Below are 24620 nucleotides of genomic sequence, written 5' to 3' on the forward strand. Positions count from 1 at the left end.
ATGTGGTGTAGGGGAATAGGCTCAGGCAAAGAGCCTCATGTTCAAATCCTCTAATTTGCTATGATCTTCATGGGACAGAGGGTTATCTTATTTACACCAGAGTCATTTGGAGTAACTTACTGGAATAGAGCATTTGCAACATTTAAACTGACAAAAAAGTCTAATTTGTGAGCTCACTTTGCTTGACAGAATTTGTTTATGGAGGGATAATGGAGGTGTTATGGAGGAGAATTGAAATGAAGTGTGTTTTATATTGTTTGCTGTGCATGTCGTGTTTTTTATCTAAGTCATATGATGTTATATATTCTATGACTAATTAAGTGCATAACCATTTTCAACTTAAGTACTAACCATGTACTTTTGGAGAAATGACATTTCAAGCATTAAGGCTCTGTAACTTTACCATTTAAAAGCCTCCTCGAAAAGGCTAGAAAGATGAGCATGCATCAGTAGAGAGAGAAGGGGAAGGAGGACATATTCAATTAAAATTTTGTGCAGGAATTGCCTTTTTATTAATACGTAAATATTTGCATGGGTTTTGAACACGTAAAAGTTATGAAGTCCAAAACAACATCAGTATTTTAGAGCTTCTTTGTTCATCAGCAAAAGAGAAACCAAGGTCTGAAGAAACATATGTCATTCAAAAAGTTTTCCATTGCATCTCATTGGTACTTCCATCATCTCAGAAGCCTGCTCCACGCTGCCTGTGTGATTAGACACAAAGGAGTCAGTGCAAGGTTGGTTTCAAGCCGGGATGGGATGGGAAGAGCTGAGAGTGGCACAGTTAGTGCCACATGACAAGGCAGAAATAACATTGTAGGATCATGTCAGACAACGGTAAGTTGTCAGGTTTTGACGTACCTGCTAAAAATAGGGACAAAATGTTAAAATGTTCTCTTCATGATGTATTTAGAGATAGGAATACTTTCCGGTTCATGAATTTCACATGTTGTGACATGCTCTCACTGTGATATCAGTCAGAGGTTTCACCACTGAAGTCATTGTAATTACACCAGCGAAAAACTCAAACGAAAAGTCAAGCCCTGCATTCTTGTTAGGCAAGAGCTGGTGCAAAATTTATTTGTTCATTATGCAAAGTCTTAGTAATAGGCTTTGAAAGCTACCTATAAATAATTAGATATCTATCATGATAATTAAAAACTAGAAGCAGCTCTGTAAATGTTGTTCAACTGAGTTTTGTTTCGTCATGTGCCTGGGCTACTGAATGAGTGAATTGCCGGTAACAGTACATACCATGCAAGGAGTGAAGCAGTAGCTGATCTCCTCTCCCTTGTGTGATCAGACACGGAAATACAAACATGATCTGTCCATCTTACTTTTTCCATTGTCAGTGAGCAAGGGCAGGCACTCTGTCTGCCTCTACGTGGTACTTTGATTCATCAACTGTAGCTTATCTGTTGCTGTAACAGATTAGTGCAAGCCCTGAGAATTGTTGGGCTGGAGAAGTTCCTCCAGTCCTAGAGACGCTGCTTCTTCATATCGTGAAATGGGGAGGACAAAGTTATTTCCTGTTTGAATCTGAAGTATTTGGGCCCCAGATACTGATTACAGCTAACATGGTATGATGCCTGCTTTGTGGAAGGAGCACTGTGATAATTTAGTTCCTGTCTGGTGCATAAGGTGATAACTGATGACTCGTGCAGTCAGTAGGCCTGCTAATAAAAAGGTAAGTGAATATAGATCAAGAAACCACTGATATATGAATCACCTGTACTTTGCTTCTTTCTCTGCAAAAAGAATATAGTTAGTGGAAGTGGTTATAGTTATTAATGTCAGGTCTGACAGAAAAATGTGGTTTGGCGTTAGTGACTCTGCTGGAATATAAATCATCCACCCTTTTTTTTTTGTAACAGCCAGTCAACACTGACCATAGAACCTTACTGGGAGATTCAGGGAAATTTATTTTGGGCATATTAGCCTTTCCAATGCATGAAATAGAAAAATCTAATTTGTATTTATGAAAGATGCCATTGTTCATGCTACATTTGTTGTTTTGAGTCATAATAGAGTTTCTATGACTTACAATCTTGCTGTCAACATTGCCTTTCTCCCCTGGTTTTCATTTGTAAAACAAAGATTTCTTTCAATTACGAATCAACGTGTTTACCAAATACTCATTTAGGACCTCAGAGGTCTACATTGTTTGGGGCTAAGTCCTATTTAGTTCAGGTGGCCTCCCCAGTGTATAGGGAGTTTATCTCCAAATCAGTTCATCACTAACATCAAGGAACAGATTCTGCTAACCTTAGGCAAAATGCCCATGGAAACAGCTGGTAAGCTTGCCCTTTTACAGCCTGCAGAATCCCTGGATAAGTCCGTGGCTGTATCTGAATGACAGGAAAGAACTGGGGAAGAAGAACAAAGCCAGGGAGATACAGTTCATGCTAGCAACATTTTTCAAACTGTTGAAAAACACAAGTAAGCTGTTGCTGCATAACTTTCTTCATATGATCATTAACTTCAGCATAAGGCAATTTTACATGTTTTAGTAAAAAAGTTCCTTCATATTCTCTGTGAAATTCTGAGGTTGTCTCATCTCACCTCATTTCCTTGATACTCTTTCATTGTAGACATCAGAGGTGACTTGAAGATGGCAGGGAAATTGTATCAAAGTCTCAGACTTTGTTCTGGTTGTTTGCAGAGCTCCTACCCCATCGTACCAAGTGCCTTATACACATTCATCCTCTCTGTCAAGAGGAAAATATTTAACTCAGTTTTTCATGCAGGAATAGTGAAACCAAATACAGCAGCTTGCTTAAGATCACACATATGAATGCCTGGACAGTCTGGAGAATAAACCTCCAGTTTTTGTGAATCTGCCCTCTGCGAATCAGTCCATTACAAGAATTTTTTTTTCTCCTGTGCTCATGCTCATACCCTGATATGAAAATTCATCAGTTTTCAGGAACTCTGAAGCCTGGCTGCTCACTTGGTGCCACTAGCTAGCCACCCTGCATGTAGACTGCTTGTGTAAGCAGCCCTTTCATTTGTAAAGGGCATTAAAATGTTCTGCATTTGTCTGTTTACAGCTAAACCATTTTTAGCCCTGGCTGCAAAGAAAGCCATTGTCAATCACAGATTACTTCTGCTAGGGAGTGGTTCTCACGCTGTAGCTCCTTGTTAGACAAGGAGAATGTAGGGGGTTTCCCTTCCTTTCCCTTCCCCTGCATTCCAGCCATTTAAAAGGAAACTTATTTGTAACCCAGAAGGTGAAGAATCCACACTGCCCTGCCAGTGATATTGTGGAGACTGATACTACTTTCCCAGAGTTTCTCTTCATGCAAACTTAAAAATAGATTTTTTTTCCTCCTTTAATGGTGAAATCACCGTATGACAATACCAAACCCATCTATTGTGCATTATTTTAACAGATCCCTTAAGTCTAAGGTATTGTACATTCTTTGATACAGGAAGAAATGGTTGGATTTGTTCGTATAAAACTAGCAAAAGAGGCCTGCATCTCCTTTGAGCATGTAATACAAATAATATAGCTATATTTATAGCAAGGAGAGCTTGTGTTTTTAACCTTTGTAGTAATTAACAGCAGGACAACAACTCAGATTAGTTTTAGAACCACATCAGCAACAAAACAGCAAGCAAGACTGTTTAAAGCTGCAATGAATGTGTGTAAGCGCAGACATAATTACCTTAATCCTCAGCCAATGAGTATTAAAGCCACTTAACTTAATTGCTTATTCAGTTTCTGTTTGTTGTGCAGTGATCTCGAAAAAAATTCAACAATAAGCACTCTCTCTGCTCCACTCAAGTTCAAGCTTCATTAAGCTCCCAGAAAAATGTGTGAAATTCTATCGTAAATTATTTTCTCTTCCTGCTATAGAAATTGCTTTTTGCAAAGCAGGACAAGGCGACATAGCACACACGTTTGTCGTAACTCTCTCCAGGGAGTGGTAGAGTTGGAAAGATGAGTTACATTCAGAAAAAAAGTGCTTTTAGTGGGAACATCCAGTGATCAACATGTAATACTTCAGCCTGTTAAATCTATACTCTCACCCTCTACCCCTCTTCACTTCTGTCCAAAACAGAGCCAAATCCTCCTATGCTGAGAAATTGAGACTTTTGCAGAGGGCAGTTAGATTCAAGGCTTTTGCATCATTCTAGTCCACTCACAGCTTCCAAAGAGGGCTTAAGTGAGGCTTGAAGATTGCTAGATCCCACAGACGTGATGTTCAGCCATAATGCGGTTTGCCCAAATAGCCTTTTCACCAACCATTTGAATTGATACAGCCACTGTAAAAAAAGATGATTGTCCACCAGGTGAAAGTACCTCTGAGTCACGTGGAATACCTGCATGGGCTGTCTGGCATTTTCAGGGCTTCTTTAAGGCCATGTGTTCACATACAGTAGGTGACAGTATTTTGTATTTGCTTTGATTATTGCCTGTTTGACTGTTGGTTATTCTTTACTACCTTACTACAAGATTTTAAACAAATGTGATTGACACTTTTGTAACTAGATGCTGAAATACAGGGCCTTAAACTCTGCTGTTAGTAGTACTGGTGTCTGTCCAAAGGAAATTCAGTGATGCAGGTTTATACAACAGGGAATCCCAAACAGAATTTGCCCCCCTAGCTTCATGATATATTGAATTTTCCCTTTAGTGATTTTCTGTGGGCACATTTTGCTAGAGGTTTGGGGTTTTTTAACACTACAAAGCTATCCAACAGAAGTCCAAGTCTAGCTGATTTGAGGTGTTTTTTTCTCTCATTACAAGAGAAAGACATGAGCATATCCACTATCACAACTGTGTATTCGGACTTTTCTTTCTCTCTTTTAAAACAAATGTGTTTCATATATGCCCCGCTGTATCCTCTCTTCCTCTCTCCTCAGCTTCATTTCCAGACAAGGGTTCCTCAAAAACTTGGTGCTCATGGAGTGGAGCAACTGGAAGTAATGGCTAGAGCCAAGGATACTGTGAGCAGATATTGAGGCAGTTTTCGTAGTAACTCTGCCAGCATATTGCAATGCTGACCTGCAAAACACCTCAAACCTTGTCCAGCTCTGGTTTTTTGTTTCTCAGGTTGTCTCTGAGCAGACCTGATGAGTGTAGCAAGTTTCGCGATACCTCCCAACTCTTGCCGTCAGCAACTGGTTTTTACTTATGATCTGAAATAAGATTTGAAACCAGCCTCAGGCTTTCCATGTTAACCTACTGCACCACAGAACCGTAATCCATGCAATCCTAAAATAATACCGTTAAATGAGAGACTGACCTTTCTTTACTGCCAAATAGGTCTTCATTCCAGAGAATTTGATGTGGTGAGACCTAGCTGACCCTATGATCGATCTGTTGGTAGAGGGATGCTTTAGAGGGCTCTCAATGCATAATTGTCAAGCGAAGCCTTCTTTCATTCCAGAATGAAAGAAAGAAAAATAGCACCTTGAAAAATACAGTAACTGTCTATGATCCAAGGATCCTATAGGCCTAGTCTTGAAAAATTGCCATATTAACTGGATATGTAATCCCCTCTCATAACATCCACCTTTTCACTTACTTTTACAAAATATGCACTATTAGCCTTCCAAGGGCAAGATTCAAATCTCCCAGCATGGTATCTCCATTTTGAAAATGGGTATGAAATGAGGGATTAATCATACAGGGGAGGACAGATAGAAAGTGTTTGTGGGAATTATTTTTGGCCTAAAGAAGCCCACAAAGATTAGCTACAAAGATGTCACTATACTCTTCTGTATGGAACCATTGACGATAAATATGGCTGTACAGGACCAGTTTAATCCCAAATAAATCAGTGCATCCACACCAGCAGCACTGAATCACCAGGCTCCTTTGACATAGAGTGACCAAATTAAAAAATAAAAAAGGGGCCAAAGAGCTTTACACCCTTGGGTTACATGACAGTGACCTGTCACCCACATTTGATCATGTAACCCAGTAAGCAACTGGCCTCATCCCAGTCACAAAACCTGGTGAAGGTGTCAGGATGCAGATACCCCCCGGCATTGATTTATATACACAGGACACAGTCACCCATCTTAAATTACTTAACTAAATGTATCAATAGAGGTCAGGGCTGGAGCATCTGTCCCTCTCTATCTTTCATTGCATTGTGAAAATGGAGGACAGGCAGAATCCCATGTCCTGTGTCCCAGTTTTAAAATCGTGAGAAAATTCCTTGGAATACCAGGACAGAGGAATTTTATATCATGACTCTCCCAGCCAAGCCAAGCTATCTTATTATTTTACTGCTACTCCCCCAACTCTTCTTGCTCTGAGTTATAGCTGAGTATACCTTAGTGCCGTCCCAGAGGCAGTGAGCTGTGAGAAATGTTAAATGGGTACAGCTGCACCATACAGCAGTAAAGAGACTGATTAAACCCTTCAGCTAAGCCGTATCAGTGCTAGAACTAATGTTTTGTGTTAAGTTAGTTTGAAGGACAACGGATGAGGCCCAGACTCCTCAGATTCAATGCGTCAACATTATGGTTTGGCCAACTTTCCAGTGAAAAATACTGGAAAGTTTTGCTGTTGGTCTACCTCTTCTCTTTAATTTTCTCCCCATTAAATAACTAAAAGGAACAAATGTTCAATAAAAGCAACATTATTTAGCCTTCCCTTTCTTTCTGGGGTACTTGTAACATAGCTTCACAGCCAGGTGAGACGGCATAAAGAGGACACCAGCAGAAATTTTACTGCTTGGTGTGGGGTTTTTTCTTCATATTTAAAATATGTTTTTGCCTGAACCCACACAAACCTCTCACTGAGCTTGTTACCCTCATGGTCAGGACTGAAGTGTAGCGGGTGCTGCATAATGAAGCCATTAGGGTGCTGCTGCCGGTGTCCCTGCCAGTGAGGTAGCAGCCGGGATCCCAGAGAACATTTGCTGTCTATAATGAGGAGCAAGCAGGCCTGCAAGTCCCCTCGCTGACTTTTGCCTGAGTTTGCACATATATTTGCTGTAAATTTGAGGTCTTCAGCAGTCAAAGAAAATATCCAGGGCTTCGTTTTGCTGTCACTTATGTCAGGAAGAAGGCTACTGTAGTCAGCAGAGTTACAGTGCTATCACACTGAGGGAACCTGCTGGTCCTTATTATCTCACACCACTTGAGCAGGGTGAGCTAGTGCCAGTGCAGGGTGACTAATGAGAGGGAGAGGGATGAAGGGACTCAAGCCATTCCCCTATCAACTCATTTGTGTGATACAAATCACAAAGGGAGAGTCATTTTGCCTTGATGCACTCCCCATCAGATAGGCATGCTGTAAGATATAAAATACACTGACTTGATATAGGCTGATTTTCAGCCAGTCCAGCTGAGTCTGGCCCAGTATGTTTAATTGTGTGGACATTTGGTATATAAACAGCAGTGCTAGTTCAGCTGCTAGTAGCTCAAGAACCAGTGAGAATCAGTGGTGCTCTGGAGGAGATATTGGAAGCTGCTTGTGGAAATCAGACGAGCTCACAGAAAGAAAATTCAAGATGATTTCCCTGTCACTGATGATGTTCATTCCCTATGCAGATTTTCTCTAAGGCTTTCTGTATCACCGAGCCTTACAAAAATATCTTGCTTATGACAAGCACCATATTGCTTCTAGCATCAGGTTAAAAAAATACTCCACTGGGAAGCAACGTGTTACACTGTCAATAAAAAGAATACTTCTCAAACCCTTTCTGTTACACATGGTGCTTACTCTTGGTGTCAGTGAGACTGGGAATAGTGGTACAGTCTGCCTCTGTGAGAAAAAATGGGTTGCAAGATCATACCCAGAAACAATAAATGCCCCAGGCATGAAGTAAAAACAGCTCTAGCCAGTACAAGTTTGTTTGCCAAGTGATAGTATCTCCCATGTTGGTTGTAGCAATTAAGTCTGCTGAAACATGAAAACAAATACGTTCCCCCAACTCCAGTTCTCCTGTCTGCAGCACAGTGTTATCGTAAGTTAAAGGTGAATTTTCTTTGGTTGCTGCTCCTTGGAAGGAATATTCAACTTCACAATCTAGGCTTTAAATCAGTTTCTAATGGGATGAGACCTAATGTGGCGATGGGACAGATTATTCCACCTCTATTTTCCCATGAAGCTTCTGACACGGGCTACTGTTGGAAGTAAGACACTAGATTAGTTTGACCTCAGGTCTCATTCAGTATTGTAGCTCTTCTATTCCTATGTTAAACTCTATAAAGTATACTGCTATCAAATTGCTTTTTACAGTTCTGTCTGGCCCCCTCCCCTTGATGATGTGTGTGGGAAGCCAAGCAAAACGTTCCATTAGTATTTAGAAAGAGAATTTGAGATATATTTTTCAGTTGATGCTGTAGGACTTATGATGTGTACAGTGCAGAAGTGATTTTACTGGACTAGAATCATGTTATGTATTAATGAATTACCAGGATATGAGTCAGCCTTGGAATAGTTTGAGCAGGAAGGTAGCATTCTTCCACAAACAATAATCTGTTGATAAATAGGGCTGAAAGCTGTAATTCAATAGGAATTGTTTTTAAAGAGAACCAGAGAAAGACTATATGTATATGTATTCTCCACTGATGCAGTGGTGCACATTGAGATAATGCCATATTACTGTGTTCAATCATTTGATCACCTTGATTAAGGTCAGATATCCTTTACACTAAGTGCTATACAGAATTGCAATAAAATGACAACCCTATCCCAAATGTTCACAAAAGTTTAGTTTTCCTGTGCTTGCATCTACCTTTCTGGGCCTTTTTAAAGTGCCCTGTTGTGTTTATTTTGTTCTAATGAGAATAAAAGCCTAACCTATTGACGCAAAGGGGTGTTGATTTTCTTCCAGTAGCCATGTTATGAACTGCTATTACTTGTTTTGGTAACTTAGAGGTGAGGCCTTAGTTAAGACAGGTTAGATGAAAATAAAAATCTAAGCTCAAATACTAAGAGGCAGCGGAATGGAGGAGTATCTTCTGGGGTTTTGCTGGGTGGAGTTTTTTTGATGCATATTTGCAAAGCATTTCTGTTAGTGTTTTTGGAGGGATACCTGCTGTTTCTCGACTCCATGGAGGCCAGACTTTCTGGGCAGAGTTTTTAAACAAGCCTGTCAAGCAGAGCCAGAGAACAGCAATTCTTGTGTGTATTCAGTGGCCACTGACTTCAGTAAGAGCTTGAAGTAAGCTGGGAATGCAGAGTCAGGTCCATGGAAGGTAAGGGGAAGTGGTGCATTTGAGTTTTCAGTTGAAAACTGAAACAGTGTTGTTGTACTTGCTCTTTCAGCACCATCAAATAACACTAGGCACATTTTCACCCGGATTAGTCCCTTGTTCGTTCAAGAAGTCTCATTAGCAGCTCCTACCAAAGGGCAATAGAGACCAACACCATTAGCAAAGAGAACAGTTTCCTCTTCGGAAATACATCTAAAAATCAAATGCATTGCAGGATAGAGGGAATATTCCTTGTTTGATAGAGAGAGATAAAAAGTCTTTTTTATGTTGTCTCATCAGGCTCTTAAGCTGTTCTTACAGAGCTGCTGTGTAAATAGTGGCTTGAGCAGAGTGCAGACTACTAAACATGTTTATGTTTGTAGGAAACAAATAAACCTGCCTGAAGTTTCTTTTAATGCACTTCTACTCTTGATATATGACTTCTCCTACCCCAAGCATTTGAAGTAGTAACATATTTTATTGCCATAATAGCAGTAGACAACTCAACTTGCCTTTGCCTTGGAAAATGATTGATTTTGGAAAAGGATACGTTTGCTTATAAATCTTGGCAATGTTTTGATGAAAGTACTTTGTTTTCTTAAAAAATGTTGGGAAAGTATTGACTCTAATTGCGTTTTAGATTGTCCTAGCAAAACAATGGTAAGAGGATAAACGTAATAGGAGCCAAAGCCAATTGCCTCCTGCTGGGTTCCTCAGATTAATAGAGGAGACTGAGCACAACAAAGCCCTCATGTAATGGAGAGGGGTGGGAGGGGTGAGAAAGAGCTAGGACAGGTAAGCATAGACCCAAGAGCAAGGGTAATGTCTGGGAAGTCTACAGACAGTCTAAGCATTGACACAACTTCAGTCTCCAATTTCAAGATCTTCATCACACAGAGACTTAGCCTTTTGCCTTTCTTGTCTCTGTGCCTCTTTCTCTTTCACCTCGTAACCCAGCAGATTCAGCCGCCAAAGCTTGGAGGCCCTTGTGTTGCCACTAAGTGATTGTGTCCAATTGTCACATGTAGAAATACCCATACAAGCCAGTTGTCTCAAGGGGAACTTTATTTTCATACCACATATAATTCTGTTTCAAAATCTTCTGCCAAACACAACCTGTACAAAATGTGGGAAGCAAATAAAAGTAATGTCAGAGATGCGTCATGGATGGTAGTCCCCCACATCTGCAGAGCAATGCGTTTGTTAGCATATGCATAAAAATGAAGATGTGGTCGCACAGACTGATCACCAAAGTGCTCATACAGGGCACTGAGAAGAGCTGTCATCGAGAGCTATACATCATGGTGTGCATTGTGCTACAACTTCGCTGGTGCAAGCATACATAACAGATTTGACTTATCACAAATACCATCGATGGTAGTCGCACTTTCATTCTCCAGGCTAAGCATTTGGAAGCACAGTTTTAAGTCAGGCTCATTTATCACAGCTATGTTGACCTTTTTCTGATTTGCCATCACTGAAATGTTGCAAACGTACTTAGACTTTCTTTGGCACATGGCCTTTCACCAAGCAGTTCCAGCCCTTCCTTACCCAATAGGAGTTAGATTTTGTAGCCCTTAGGAAAAAACTGTGATCTGACAAAGTGCTTAGCTCAACTCATTTCCTATTGATTTTACAAGTAATAGGTTCTAAAAGTGAACAATACTGTTCAATATACTTATGCATTTTTTATACTGTTAGCTTTGGTTGTATTTGGAAGATAGCAGTGCTTTACTCAGGTTCAGATCCCTACACCGCATTCTTAAATCTTTTAAAAATCCTGTAGAAGTCCTTTTAAAAATTGTTATTCACATGGATAACAGTAAGGAAGAAAAGTAATATGAGAACAACTGCCATGAGCTTATGGTGAGGCCAAGTGTGAAATTGTTCAACAGCGAAAACCAGTAATGACTTGAAATCTTCCTTTCCAAATACGTTTATAGAACACCTCCCTTGGCTCCCTTGTGTCTGTGACTTACTCGTTTTATACCATTGTGTCCAGTTATTAGTAGAGGGGTTTTGTATTCCACAAGAGACCCAGCAAACTTTCTTACCTGCAAAAATAATTCCTTTCTTTTTTTAACATCTCTATTTGAAAGTATCTGCAGAGCTGTCTCTGGTGATTGGCGCGTCTCTCTGCAAACCCTTTGGGGAGACTTCCCCTAGCTGAGGGTTCTTCTGCCCTCTCTGCCCCTTTCCCCTACCTGAGAGCAAATGGGTATCCCTAAAGTTTCTTCTGTTGGAGTACGTGAATACTCAATCTGAGGGTGTCTAGAGGGTGTCTGTATGGAGAGGACGGACAGAGGGTGCCACATGGCCATATGAAGAGGCACTTCGGAGTGCAGGCTCGCAGGCGGTGATCTGTCCTCAGCCGCAGCACAGATCTGTGGCCTCTCCCCAACACCAGAAGCTCGCCCATCTGGTGCAGCTGGTCATTAAATTGCACACCAGGTTGACTAAGGTTATCTGTCAAGTGATTTCACAAACTGGGGCAGAAGCCATGGCAGGGTTGGTTGAAATATGGCCAGAGGCATTGGGGAGCATTAGGCTAGGGAGAGTTCTGGATGTGTTTCCTGATGTGAGTGACAAAGTGAAGTGTCTGCACAGAAGAAACAAGCTTATCTCATTAGATAGGAAATGTACTGCTATCTGCCACTCAGAAAGCCTCAGGACCCAGCATCGATTTTCTCATTCCTCTCTCTGCTAGGACAGCTGCCCAAATTCAGAACTGCTGAGCAGTCCAGCTCAGCTGAAGAAACGGAGGAAGAAGGAAGCTTGGCTTGGCCCTGCCGAGGCTGGGCACATTTTCCGCCTCAGCAGTCCCATGGGCAAAACCTGCCACTGCTGTTGTCCAGCTCTCCTTGCAGTACTGAGGTTTAGCAAGTAGTTTTGCACAACCGTGTTAAAAATATTAGAAGAAATTATTATCTGCCAAAAAGGGAATTTATCAGGTAATCCTCTACCATTATTCTGTTTTTTTTAGTTTGCTGCTGCTTGCAGAAAAAAGAAGGTGGTGGAATCCTTCATAATGCTGCAGAGGAAAAATGTTGAAAACCTTTTTCTTTGCCAAACAGCAGAGAAATAATAATGTAATAATAATGGTGGTGGTGATGATGATGATGTATTTTATTGTAGAAATGTAAAAAACCTTGGGCCAAATCCCACCAACTATAGTCAAAGATACCCCCAAAGACCCCAAAGTTAGCTGCCAATTTTTGCCTGGCTGAAATTGCCAAATTCTGCAGTTTCCATCCAAAGCCATAAATCTTCCCAATCCCTCAGGCAAAGCTTTTGGTGATCCAAAAGCAAGTGAATAGTTCCATAGCTGATGCATGGGGCAGAACAAAACCATACTCACTGAGTGGGAGCAGAATTGGCTCCGCAGTGCTGACGGGAAGAGGAATGTATGGTGGTCAGTTGACTTGGCACATGCGTTAAGGGGAACACATAGGGACTAGGTATTTACTGCATTAAGATGTCGTTCTGCAACCCTATTTTTGCAGACTCTGAGGAAGCCCTGAGGGAAGCTTATGGAAGAGTATGAGCTTGTGGACTTTGTGTGGAAGAAAATTAAATAGGAAATCTTTGAAAGAAACTGAAAAGAGAAGGGAAAATTAATTTGTTGGTACGTGAGATCACATAAAACTCCCTTGGAAGAGTTCCTAAAGAAAGGATTGTATTTACTCTATAGAAGGGGCAAACAGTTTAGGCCTAAAATTTTATTGCCAAGGCTAGTTTTTTAACCTGCTTTCCTTCTGTTTTCAAATCCCAGAGGTAGCACAATGGTTCCCATAAAGTGCAACTGGTCTCTTTTGGTAAGGTCTGATAGCAGAGATAAAGAAAATGAGTTGCCATTTGCCTTTAAAGATTCTCCCAAATGTACTCTCTTGTTCTTCCCAAGGGCAGTTCCCTTTGCTGTAACTGCTAGGTAAACAGTGGGAAACTAGTTCCTCTGATGATAATGAGGGTGATGAGTTTGTTGGGTTAAGAGTTGTCCCCTTGGCGCATAGCATCAAAGAAGGATCTGACTACTGCAGTTCCTCTAACCACTGAAGGGGCCAATGAAAGATTACTGTCCTCTGAACTGAGCTGTTCTGGTGATATAAATTAATAGAGCCAGCCAGCCAGCCCAAAGGAACTATGTAATTGGGATCCTGCTTTCTTGTATGTAACGTCAGACCCAATAAAATACTATGAGAAATATATCAAAAGGTACCTGCTGATTCCTGGAAAGGTTGGGTATGCATCACACTCTTTTAAGAGAAATTATTCAGCTTGTACCAAACTTAGCAATTAAAAAGGATTACACCAATTTGAACTCTAAAAATCGAACTGATGGGGAAGACTTAATATATCAGCCCAGGAAAACACCTAGACAATCCTTTCTGGAACAGAGATGCTTTTGGAGGTTACCAAGCAGAATGCTAGAGGCTGCTTAAGTGCAGGAGGCCAGAGTAAATGAGTATGGTCATCTTGCTGGCATTAAATATACTACTTCTATCGAAATAAACATGCAGTTTCTGTCCACACTGCTAGGACTTGGAAAACATCATTCAACTTTGGACATGTAGCAGAAGTGTGAGAACACAGAGAAAGGAGAAATCAGTGATGGCCAGATAAAATAAGAGTATCTAAAATCATCAGACCATAATGATAAACAATAGAGACAACTGTGTCTCCCTAAACTGCACTTGCACAAGAGCTATAGAATGTTAATACCACATTTAGTACCGTACAGAGAAAGACGTGGCCTCTCTGAAGAGTGGTGATGCGCAGCTTGAGAGCCTCAAGAACAGAGATATGAGGTTATTAAACTTATTATGGGTACAGATAGGCTGGAAGGAAGATGAAGACAAGCTGTTGCATAAAAACTTAATACATAAAAGGATACTGAGACCAGGAGGCAGAACTAGGTAGGTGATAACGCTAGTAGTACTTTTTACAGCTATGGATTGGAAGGGATGGGATTCCCACACCATATGGCATTGCATACCATGCTGGATAAAACAAGTGAAAACTGTGACCTAGTTGCATATTCCAGGGCATTTGGCTGTTCGGCAGAGCACTGCTTTCTTGCTTAGCCAGCCTGGAAGATCTGCAAGGCTCAAGGTCCATGGAGACCCTACTGCTGTGGCAGAAGCTCGGGCTGCCAAATAGCTTCCAAGAAAGCACTCACTTCAATCTGTTGAATGCAGAGGAAAGAATGTGTTCTAATTACTGAAGTCTGTGTTAAACCACTGCCATACTAGAAAGTATTGCCCTGTGGGGCACAAGTACCTTCAGCGGGTTGCAGAGCAGAAGCTAACTTGAGCCCAGCTTCCTGCAGTGGGAATGTGACTGGAGGCACATCTGCATGACCCTGGTGCCACTGCAGGTCCTCACTGATTTCTGTGGCTCCCATGTACACTGAGACATGGTCCTGCTTATGGCATTACTGCCTAAATCTGTTGCTAGAGATCAGAGACATACTGTTTGGTACGAGTGAATCACGGGTATAATTAAATGCTTTGTCTGGTCTGGGGAAACTAGATTAGCTCTAATTTGCTACAAGCAAATTTCTGTTCCTAAACTGAACCATGGCAGCATGTCTAAATAATGACGGAACTGTGGGCTTACTTGTATTAGAGTTGATGTGAACCAAAGATTCTGCAGAATCTGTCACTGACGGCTACTGTGTGCCTGTCCCTGAAGCTGAGTAATAGTAATTTCATTTTGTACTGCTCAATTCTTGAAATACCTCCTCTGTGGGATGCTTACATAATAAGTCACAGGTTTCTAATTACTTATTGCCTCTGTCTCCAGTATATTTTGCAGGTTTCTTTCACAGTTTATATACATTTATTTGTTTTACTACCACTTCACATTCTAAGAACAAATCATCTCTAATAAAAAGCACATTTCCTTGTGAGCAGAATCAATTTCCTTCAGAAGTCTTTCATTCCCTGATTAGTGTGTTACATTTGGTCTTCACTAATCACATAGTTAACTGTGAGCAATAAAGTTCTTAAATAAATAAATGCTCTGGTCCAAGTCAACTTTAGTCACAATGGAGAGTTTCCCACTTAAATTCCTGAAATACAAGTTGTGACTGTGCTACTTAGGCATTTACATTTGCATTAAAAGTATAGCAATTAATACCAGATCTGTTTTTAATGCAGATCATTAGTATGTTATTAACAATTAAGTCTCAGCAACAAGTTGACCTGATTGCAAGTCAGTGGGAAGTCTAAATGGGTGTGGTTTTCCAATTACTTTTAAAAGTTTGGGATTATGGCTTCCCCCTGCCACTTTGTGTTAGCCTGCTCCAGAAGCACTTGGTGGGAAGGTAATGAAGTAGAATGTTTATATATTACTACATCTTTCCGTGCTTCCTCTTCATCGGTTTTATTATTGTAGACTTTGAAACATGAGGAGAAGTTAGCTATAAGCCATTCCTTCTGGTCAGTGCTGGGTGTGTGTTAGAGAGTTACATTCTCAGATGGAGGATGCATTTTTACTAACTGTGAAAGGGGGTAAGTCACTGTGGATCAGAAAATGTGAGATGTGGTGGAAACCCCATCATATGGCTGCTGTAGCAAAATAATACCTTTCCTAATACTGAATTTAAAACAGCATTTGTTGGAGAACATAGCTTGAATCATGACTCCCCATGGTCCAGCAACCACTCAGATTAAGATATGTGGTTTCCCTAATGTCTATCAAATATTGTTGGAAACCACACTGGCTAGGCTGTAAGGTGAACAACATTACATGGGTGGTATCAGTTCCCCGCAGAAATCGCAGGGGAGCGGGGGGGAAGACAGAAAATAACTTTCAGCCAAAATACATATAAAAAAGCATTAGTGTTTATTTTAAAAACATCATGTAACACTTCTTTAGAGTTTCTATGTATGTGTGCTTAATGAATGAGAAAAAGGAAAGGCTCTGTTTCTCAGAGGAGCCGATGACTTGGAAGCTGAGAAATGTGAACGCAAAACGTTCTGCCTAGCCTTGACTTTGGCTTGTGTGCATGATCAGTTGAGTGGGGTACTGCACACTGAGTCTGCATTTGGCTGGGGCATTAAAAATAAATCAAGGGTGTGGGAGACAGCCAAAATAAAACTATGTATTGCATCAGGAGAGTGTGACCACGTTAGGTGATAACCCGACTGTACTGAGCAGTGGCTTTGCTGTGCACAACGCGGTGGGACACTGGGGCCATCACTTCTAGCCTGGGCGTCAAACACTACTAATGCATGAATCTGAAAACCACAGATTCTTTGCTGTGTACATTCTTCACAGCATCCTGGGCAGCAGTTATGAAATATATATAAATCTTTGCTGCCATAAGGAAGGTATACTAACTGGAAGGATTGAGAGTGTCTGGAGTCATGACTGTGAAAGCACCTCAAAGTATTACTGTAAATTGTGACTGTTTTTTGGCTGAAGTGATCTACCGGCATTCAGGGTGTCATGAGTCACTTCTACTGATGAAGGCATTGATAGCAGAGATACATACTTCCTTTTCTTTTTGTTTTATTTTCCATTTCTAAGCAAAAAGTATTTATTCTCTATTTTATTTCTATTTTAAATAGTATATTGAAATTTAATGTGTACGTTTTGCATATATGCAGTGATCTAGTGTATACTTCATGCCTTGCTTCACTGAATACATACAAATCAAATATGAGATGGGTTCTCTGCTCACAGTGTCCCGAATCATTACAGTCTGCAGTCTGTCCCAAATCCCTGTTATAGCTTTTATTGATTGTTTCTGAGCCCTTCCTGTCTAGTTCTCTGCAATACAAATAGCACCATCAAATAACAGTGACCGCCCCTTGCCATGTTTATTTTCAGACCACATGAAAAATATGTCAAGCAGCAAGACCAAATCTTATTCAAGCTTCACATGCGGCATGTGTTTTGGAAGGAGAGTGCCAGTTTCATAAATTAACCCAGTTGCTTAATGTATGTCTCAGACAAAAGCTGTGGTGATGACCATTAGTTTTCTCTAACCAGTTTCTTCGCTTGTTATTAACAAACAAAATTATATTAAGGAAGAAAGAGAGGGGGAAATCCTTATTTTTGCAGTAAAAGTTTAATGTGAGATTGGGCAAACTGGCCTTTGAATTGTTCAGTTCTATAACCACAATCCCCAAATCATATCTGTACCTCTGTGTGAGTGAATTTTGCATGTGTACATTCTGTCAGGGAGTCATAGCAGTTTCTGCATCAGTTTGCAGTCCTCAAAACATCTCTATTTAAACAGTGCCATTTACCAGCATGTAAATGATTAGTGTTGAGCTGCTTGCTTGCAGTGCTAATGCTTTGTGGAAATGTCCTGCATTACACTTTAATTTCCTGATCATTGGTTTCTTTTAGTTACTCTGAATTTTATTTTAGAGAAGAAAGCGATGACAATCAAGAATGTAGGGGACAGCATTTGAGGACTGGAAACCGAGTACCAAAAAGAACCTTTCACTTCAGAGCTGCTGGTAGGAATCCAGCTCAATTTCAGACTTAGAAAAAAAATCATTACTGTGTGATGGCTTCTTGGTGCCCTGCACTCTACATCCGCAAACGAGTCAATGCCCACATCACACAAACCACCAGAACAATTGGTGCTACTGTAATTGGGAGTCTACTGGCAGCATCAGTGGAAAGGGCAGGGACTTGAATGAGCATGGACAATGAGCCGCTTTCTCCCTGCTCCCTCAGGTCACCTTTGAGACACATCTGTGTGAGGAAACTTAGAAGGAATTTGATCTGTGGTAGCTCCCTTCTGGAGATAGATGGAAGACTGTACTTTCCAGTACTGACAATCTGACACCCACTAACAAACTTTATATTCAAGAAAAGTAAGGACCATTATGTGATCGCTTAATGCATGAAAGCATGAACTAAAAAAAAAAAGCAAAGTATGATTGAAAAATCAATAATAAAATCCAAACGTTGACTTGAAATAATAGGAACAGAGGCAAACTAATATTATCAAGCATGACCACCACTGGCAACAACTGCTTCCCTCAAAAACACAGGGAAATCCCGCTCTTTTATTAAACCATTGAACAATCTCTTTGAGTTGAATCCCTTCTAGGCAAAAATAAAGGAGTGCTTCCACTGTCCAAACATTCTCTTTGGAGATGAGAACATGGATTGATAGAAGAGATATTGGACTTTATTCAGCCTGAGATGATGCCTTGATGCCATGGAAACAGTGACTGGACAGAGAGCGCTCAGCAGCACAGGCCACCGTAGAGGGAGTGCCTTTGGAGAGGGCTGGGACAGCCAGTGTGCCCATGAATCAGTGATGGAGGTTGGAAGGCACCTCTGGAGGTTGTCTGCTCCAACCCCTGATCTGGGCACTTCCACAGTCGTCTGCTGTGAAGTAGGGAGTTCCTCATCTTAGAGTTTATATGCTACCATTAGTAAGCCTAAAAAAACCTGCCTCTGGCAGGAAACTGGACTTCTACTACCAGAGATTAATTTAGCCCCACAGTTCCTGTAAGCTTCAAACAGCTAAGCTGTGAAGATGTCAATGTGCTGAAATGACACAACTGCGTATGCTGATTACCATGGTGAATGTGAGATGCATTTTTGACTAAGTGAAAGTAAAAAGAATGTGTTTGATGTCGAAGTGCATTAGCAAATCTGAAATGTTCTGAGACAGCTTGAACTATTTGTGAATTCATGCCAATTTCAACTAAAAGTAGGATAGAAACTTCAACCTTAAATTGAAGTTTTCCACTGCAGTGTTCCTTGAAAACAAAACATTTTGACTTTTCACGCTAAAACAGTTCAAAAACTTAATTTAAATAACTATTAAATCATTTTAAGAGCACCTCAGACCGAGAAAATTAATTTCTCAGTATTTATTTTGGTGTGTGTGAGGGGGGAAAATCTAGAGCGACCCAATACAAAAATGTGTGTGTACATGTATTTGGGGGGGCACCACAAAACTGAAAGAGAAAGTATTTTTCTCAGTTCTCTAGCTGTAACCTGCCACATCTCTCCTTTGGTATTTTTGGGTTTCCCTTCAATAGATAATACTAGCAAATTGTGTAGTTAGTGTTTGTACAGAGGAGACAGTAGATACCTACGTTCGCTCCCACTTGTGTGGTAAGCAGGATTTGAAACCCAGGGCTGTGAAGGTGAAAACCAGGTGTAACTCCCTGCTCCTCAGTCTCTTATGAGATATACCTGTATCGAGAGGGTGGTGGGAAATAAGCACATCCTTTCAGGGTAAAGGTGAAGTATTGTGGAGCACCACAAAGGTGTGAAGGCCAACTTCAAAGTTTCTGGGAGCCAGGGGATAACAGAACAAAAAAAAAAAAAAGAAGGCATGAGAGGATTTCAGCATCCTGTATCACACCACCAGCTGCTTTTAGTGACGAGCATGTGGTGCATATTTTTCCCTTTTCTATGACCAGTGCCGAATTCCTCAGGGCACTGGTGATTCTGCAGACGGGGCGCTGTGGAAAGCTCGGCGAGGCAGCACCCTGCCCTCGGCAGGCAAGGAGGAGAGGGGCCAAGGGGCTTGTTAAGCAAGGAAAAATCTGCGTGGAGGCTTTCCACGTTCGATCAGTCAAGGCAAGATGCCCAATTCAGCAGAGGTCAAATTTAGGAGAACAGCAGCAGGAGGTGGGATGAGGGGTTTAAATGGCGAAAAAGCTTTTAATAGCGGTCTTTGTATTATAATAAAAGTGTTTGTTTCAGCGTCTCTGCCAGCCAGTGTAAGCAATCTAAGTTTATGAGTAGCTGATATTTAGTGTAATAGAAATGCATTTGTCCATCGTGAGTGCCTGTTACTTGGCAAGCAGATGACTGGTTACGTTATTAGGCAGACTGTTGTTTCCACGGGCAAAGAGGGACGTGCAAGCTGCTTAATGTGAAGAAAAACCTGTAAAGGCCTAAGCCAGATTGTGTAGCAACACAAGGCGGTAAGTGTGAAAGCAATGCATAAAGCCCATCAACTAAACTAGTCCGGGATAAGATCACTGTTGAGAAATATGAAATTATTTTTGAAAAGGAGCCTTCCAAGGTAAGTCAGAGGCCAGAAAACGAACAGCTTTTGTAAATTCCCTGCAATACCATATAGCGAACGAGGATACACATGAATGAAACCATGATGTATGATTTGGCTTCTTATGCATTAAAAATCCTTTAAAACTGTAACTGTAGTGCTCGTTCCCAAATGATTTTGCTTCATGTATTTATTTAGAGAAAACTGAAAAAATTTGTGATGTGTGCGTATTCAAAAGCTGCATATTTCCAACACTAAAGGAAACCTTAAAAAGAAATTACTTTCAGAACTCAAATAACGATATTTTAAAATGCATAGGAAAATGCATTAAAAATGTAATACATGTAAAAAAGATAAAATCTCAGTTATCCGTTCTTTGCTACTTGATCATAACAAGTGATCGTGATGCACGCACAAAACCGGATAGCACAGAGTTTTCGTCACCATGTGTATTTCATTTTACGTTACGCATTTGCCCAAACAGTTGCTTTCCACAGTGTGAATTCTCTTTTGAAACACTTAGAACTGGAGATGATATAAAATAGAGCTGTTTTCAACATTCTAAATTTGTGCAGATTTTGGGTTTGTGTACACATACACAAAATCTTAATTTTATATATCTTGAAGTTAAGTATTTGTATTTATAATAGCATGATGAGGCCCAGAGTGTTTCATTAAACTTCAAAACTATATAAACGATACTTAAATATAGGAATTGGGTAGCACACCCCTAAGTATTTGTGAATTTCCACGTTTTTTCAAGCACCCACATCTTTCTAAGCATGTACAATATGAAAGTCCAAGTTATATATAGCAACGGTGCTGCTCAGGCTATGTTCTTAAGAAGCAACTTTAGAAAGTGTGCAAGCTATTAAAGGAATACTATTCCATTCATTTATGCTTCAGAAATACTAGAGGAGTGTGATTTTTCTTGAAATTACCACTCTTAAATAATGCCATTGTATTAATTTCACTGACCTTTTAACAGAAGAAAATTAATCACTGAAGAGGATTCTAGGAAAACCAATTATCTGAGGATAAAATTCACTCAAAAGTGCTGTTGTTTTGCAAACATTGCTATTTAAAGTACCTTTAATGTAATGGTTTTCAGCACATGCACTCTGTGATGACTGTTGTCAAATAAACCTTTATGTCACCCTGCTCAGCAAAACCTTTGTACTATCTTTGAAGCAACGTGCTGATAATTGCTTTCTTCATAGGCTGCTGGATGGAAGAGACTATATAGATAAGGGTTTCACATTAGTGAGCAGTGATAATTACAGATGCCTGACTTTTTTAAGGGGAAGAGGTCAAATTTTCTTGAATTAGGTAGAATGTGGGCTTTGGACTAAGATTTCCCATGTCTTAGGTGCAGCCCATCCATTCCTGACACTGGCTTATTCTCAGGCAGTGTTTTGCTCACCCCCTTGCCGCTGTGCACTGTCTTGCTGAGGCAGAGCGGAGTTCTGCGAGTGACTCCCTGTCCTGGTGGGTCAGGTGTCAGAGGAACGGTCAATGAAAGAAGGAAGGACTTGATTCAACGCAAAACTTTTTTCCACTGTGTCACTAACCCCCCGAAACCTTAATTACCTCTACAGCCCGGCTGGGAAAATATGATCAGAAGTTAAAGATTGCCATCTAATGGTGAACATACGTAATACCGTCTTCATGTTTTTTCCTTAAATTATCTTTTCTTACCTTTCTCCGTGTACCTTTCTTTATAAGGCATTAGAGAAATAAGACCGATGTTTTATTGAGATTTTACCTGGGGTGGAATCTGCTAGTTTATTAGTTAACAAGATGTTGCAATTGAATGTGAAATTCCAGTCATTCAGTTTAACTGAATTCTAATTTCTTAATGCTTTTTTCTACAAATTCAGATATAGATGAATGTTCCTTCGAAAGGACCTGTGATCACACCTGCATCAACTACCCTGGAAGCTTTGAATGTCTCTGCCATAAAGGCTACACCTTGTACGGACTGACGCACTGTGGAGGTTTGGAAACTGAGTTTTGTGTATCTGTTTGCTCGTTTGCTTTGTGAACTGTTTCCTGAGCCACACATTTTTTTAGCTGAATGTGTTAGAACTGGAAAAGATAAACCAATGAAGTTAAAGGAAAGCTAAAATAGCACGAACTGGGTGCAACTAAAATTTCAGCATCTCAAACTTAAACATTCCCAGGAGAAGAATATAAATAAAAACCAATGTGGTTGCGCTTTTTGATGGTGGTACACAGCAGCCTCAGTATAGACGAGAAGCCTGTGGCTGTGGCACTTGCATCCACTGCTGCATGGTTGCAGCCGTTCTTCCACCACCATCTCAAAGCAGCCTCGTGGCTGGGGTTCATCGCACTGTACAGGGTCACCTTCCTTACAGAGTTTACAAGCACAGGGTGCCAATCTGTACCTCCACAGGAGTGAGGTTAGTCACAATTGTGTTTACAGAAGAAAGGCTTCAAATGATGGGCAGCAAAGAGAATAGGAGAAGAACATCAGTTTTACAAAGTTCACAAGTTTTGGCTCTATTGGTATTTGTCCTTACCAGACTGTGACATAATGTGCCTGTGAAAATCATAACGGAAGGCTGTGGGGGACCTTCTTCCCATCTTCGGTGGAGCTGCTTCAGCTCTTCAACTTTTTGGCATAGCTGGGAAGAATTGGTGCTATAAAGTTTGGTTATCCAGGTGAGGGATATTTTTTAAGTGCATCATAGGGCAGTATTACCACAGTGACCAAATTAGAGGTTCAACCTCTACTTGATCAAGGCAGGAGAATTTCGGAGCAGCCAGATCGAGTCCAATGTTTGCCGGGGTATCACAGCATGAGACTGCCTGCCCCCAGCCTGGCTAACACCCCCAGGTATCACTGTGGTCTCCTGCTTGAATGTTTAATAAGTGAGGTAGGTTTTGACTGTGTTCAGAACACCAGTCAGAGGAGAGCAAAAAGGTTTTTGAGGAATTTATTAAGTGTATTAAGTCTGAATTATGCTTTTAACCAATCAGGTCAGCATTACACAAACAAAACTGAAAAGAGAAAATTATAATAAAACCTGAAAGCCCTGAATCTAAATTACTTGTTAGAAAATACCGACACAAAAGAAACCCTCCATTTTTTTACATTTACATTTTTTAATGTAAAACTAAATGGATTTGTTTACTTAAAAGATGGTTCACAGTTAATGATTTAATTATTCCAGTTATTCAAGATACAAACTAAGTAAAGCTTGCATCATACTAGAAACAAAGCCCTGACTTTAAATCTACAAAATCCATGTATTCAGGCCAGGTTCTGATCTGAGTCAAACTTAGTGCAGGGGAAGCATGCTAGAGGAATTGCTGAGAACAGTGTCGGGCCCTAACAGCTCTTAATTTGTGGAGCGGGCATTGCAGTATATATTATAGATGTATGTGTTATGTACATTGTCCGCTATATTCCCAAGTAAATCATGCTACAGACTGAGCCAAAAAGAGCCAGTTAAAGGTTCATGCTGTTTCTGTTCCCATGTGATTCGGTTTGTGCCATGCAAGCTGATGTAGTAGAAACAGATGCTAGCCCCTCACTTCTGTCCAAGTGCTGAGTTCACCTGATTTTGTAGGGGTAACATGAGAGGCTGCTAATGGTACCTCTGACTGGCTTCTCTTCGGGAGAAAGGTGTAGGAGGTTTATGCTGGCACCTCTTGTATAGAGGAGGAGAAGTAACAAATGAATCCGCTGTGTGGTAGAGTGTCGTGGTTTAGCCCCAGCCGGCAGCTAAGCACCACGCAGCCGCTCGCTCACTCCCCCTCCCGCAGTGGGACGGGGAAGAGAATTGGGAAAAAACTCGTGGGTTGAGATAAACACGGTTTAATAGGACAGAAAAAAAGAAGGAAACAACAATGATAATACCAACAAAGGAATGTACAAGAACAAGTGATGCCCAATACAGCAATTGCTCACCACCCCGTGATCGACAGCCCGTCCCCGAGCAGCGATTTCCCCCCCCCCCCGGCCAACTCCAGTTTATGTACTGGGCATGACGTCGTATGGTAGGGAATATCTCTTTGGCCAGCCTGGGTCAGCTGTCCCGGCTGTGCCCCCTCCCAGCTCCCCGTGCACCCCCAGCCTACTCGCTGGCAGGCCAGCACAAGAAGCTGGACTGTCCTTGGCTGCTCAGCAGCAACCCAAAACATCAGCACATTATCAACAGTTTCTCATCCCAAATCCAAAACACAGTCTCGCACTGGCTTGTGAAGAAAACCAGCTCTATCCTGGCTGAAACCAGGACATAGAGGCAGGCAGGAAGATAAATAGGAGTCCATCTAAGGAAAGAGTTTGGAAAAAGACTCCACTTGAGGGCAGTTCTTGAAAGCAACATCAGAGTCTGAAAGTTTTGGGGACCTATGCTATGTGAGGTGTGAAGAGACTGATCTTCAGTTTCACTGTTAATTCCTTAATGACTTTATGTATGTATGT

The 24620-nt window shown here is 40.9% G+C and overlaps 1 protein-coding gene across 1 annotated transcript in view; it reads left to right on the forward strand.

The window, feature by feature from the left end:
- Window positions 1-24620, forward strand: part of SCUBE1 (signal peptide, CUB domain, EGF-like 1) — a gene marked incomplete at its 5' end in the record, with an annotated part of 73202 nt that overhangs the window by 21437 nt on the left and 27145 nt on the right. Inside the window, one exon of the mRNA XM_010287310.1 lies at window positions 22048-22164. Within this exon, the coding sequence (XP_010285612.1) occupies window positions 22048-22164 (117 nt within the window). The remainder of the gene's footprint in view (window positions 1-22047; window positions 22165-24620) is intronic.

This window comes from Phaethon lepturus, unplaced genomic scaffold (assembly GCF_000687285.1).
Source record: "Phaethon lepturus isolate BGI_N335 unplaced genomic scaffold, ASM68728v1 scaffold11635, whole genome shotgun sequence".
Classification (NCBI taxonomy): domain Eukaryota; kingdom Metazoa; phylum Chordata; class Aves; order Phaethontiformes; family Phaethontidae; genus Phaethon; species Phaethon lepturus.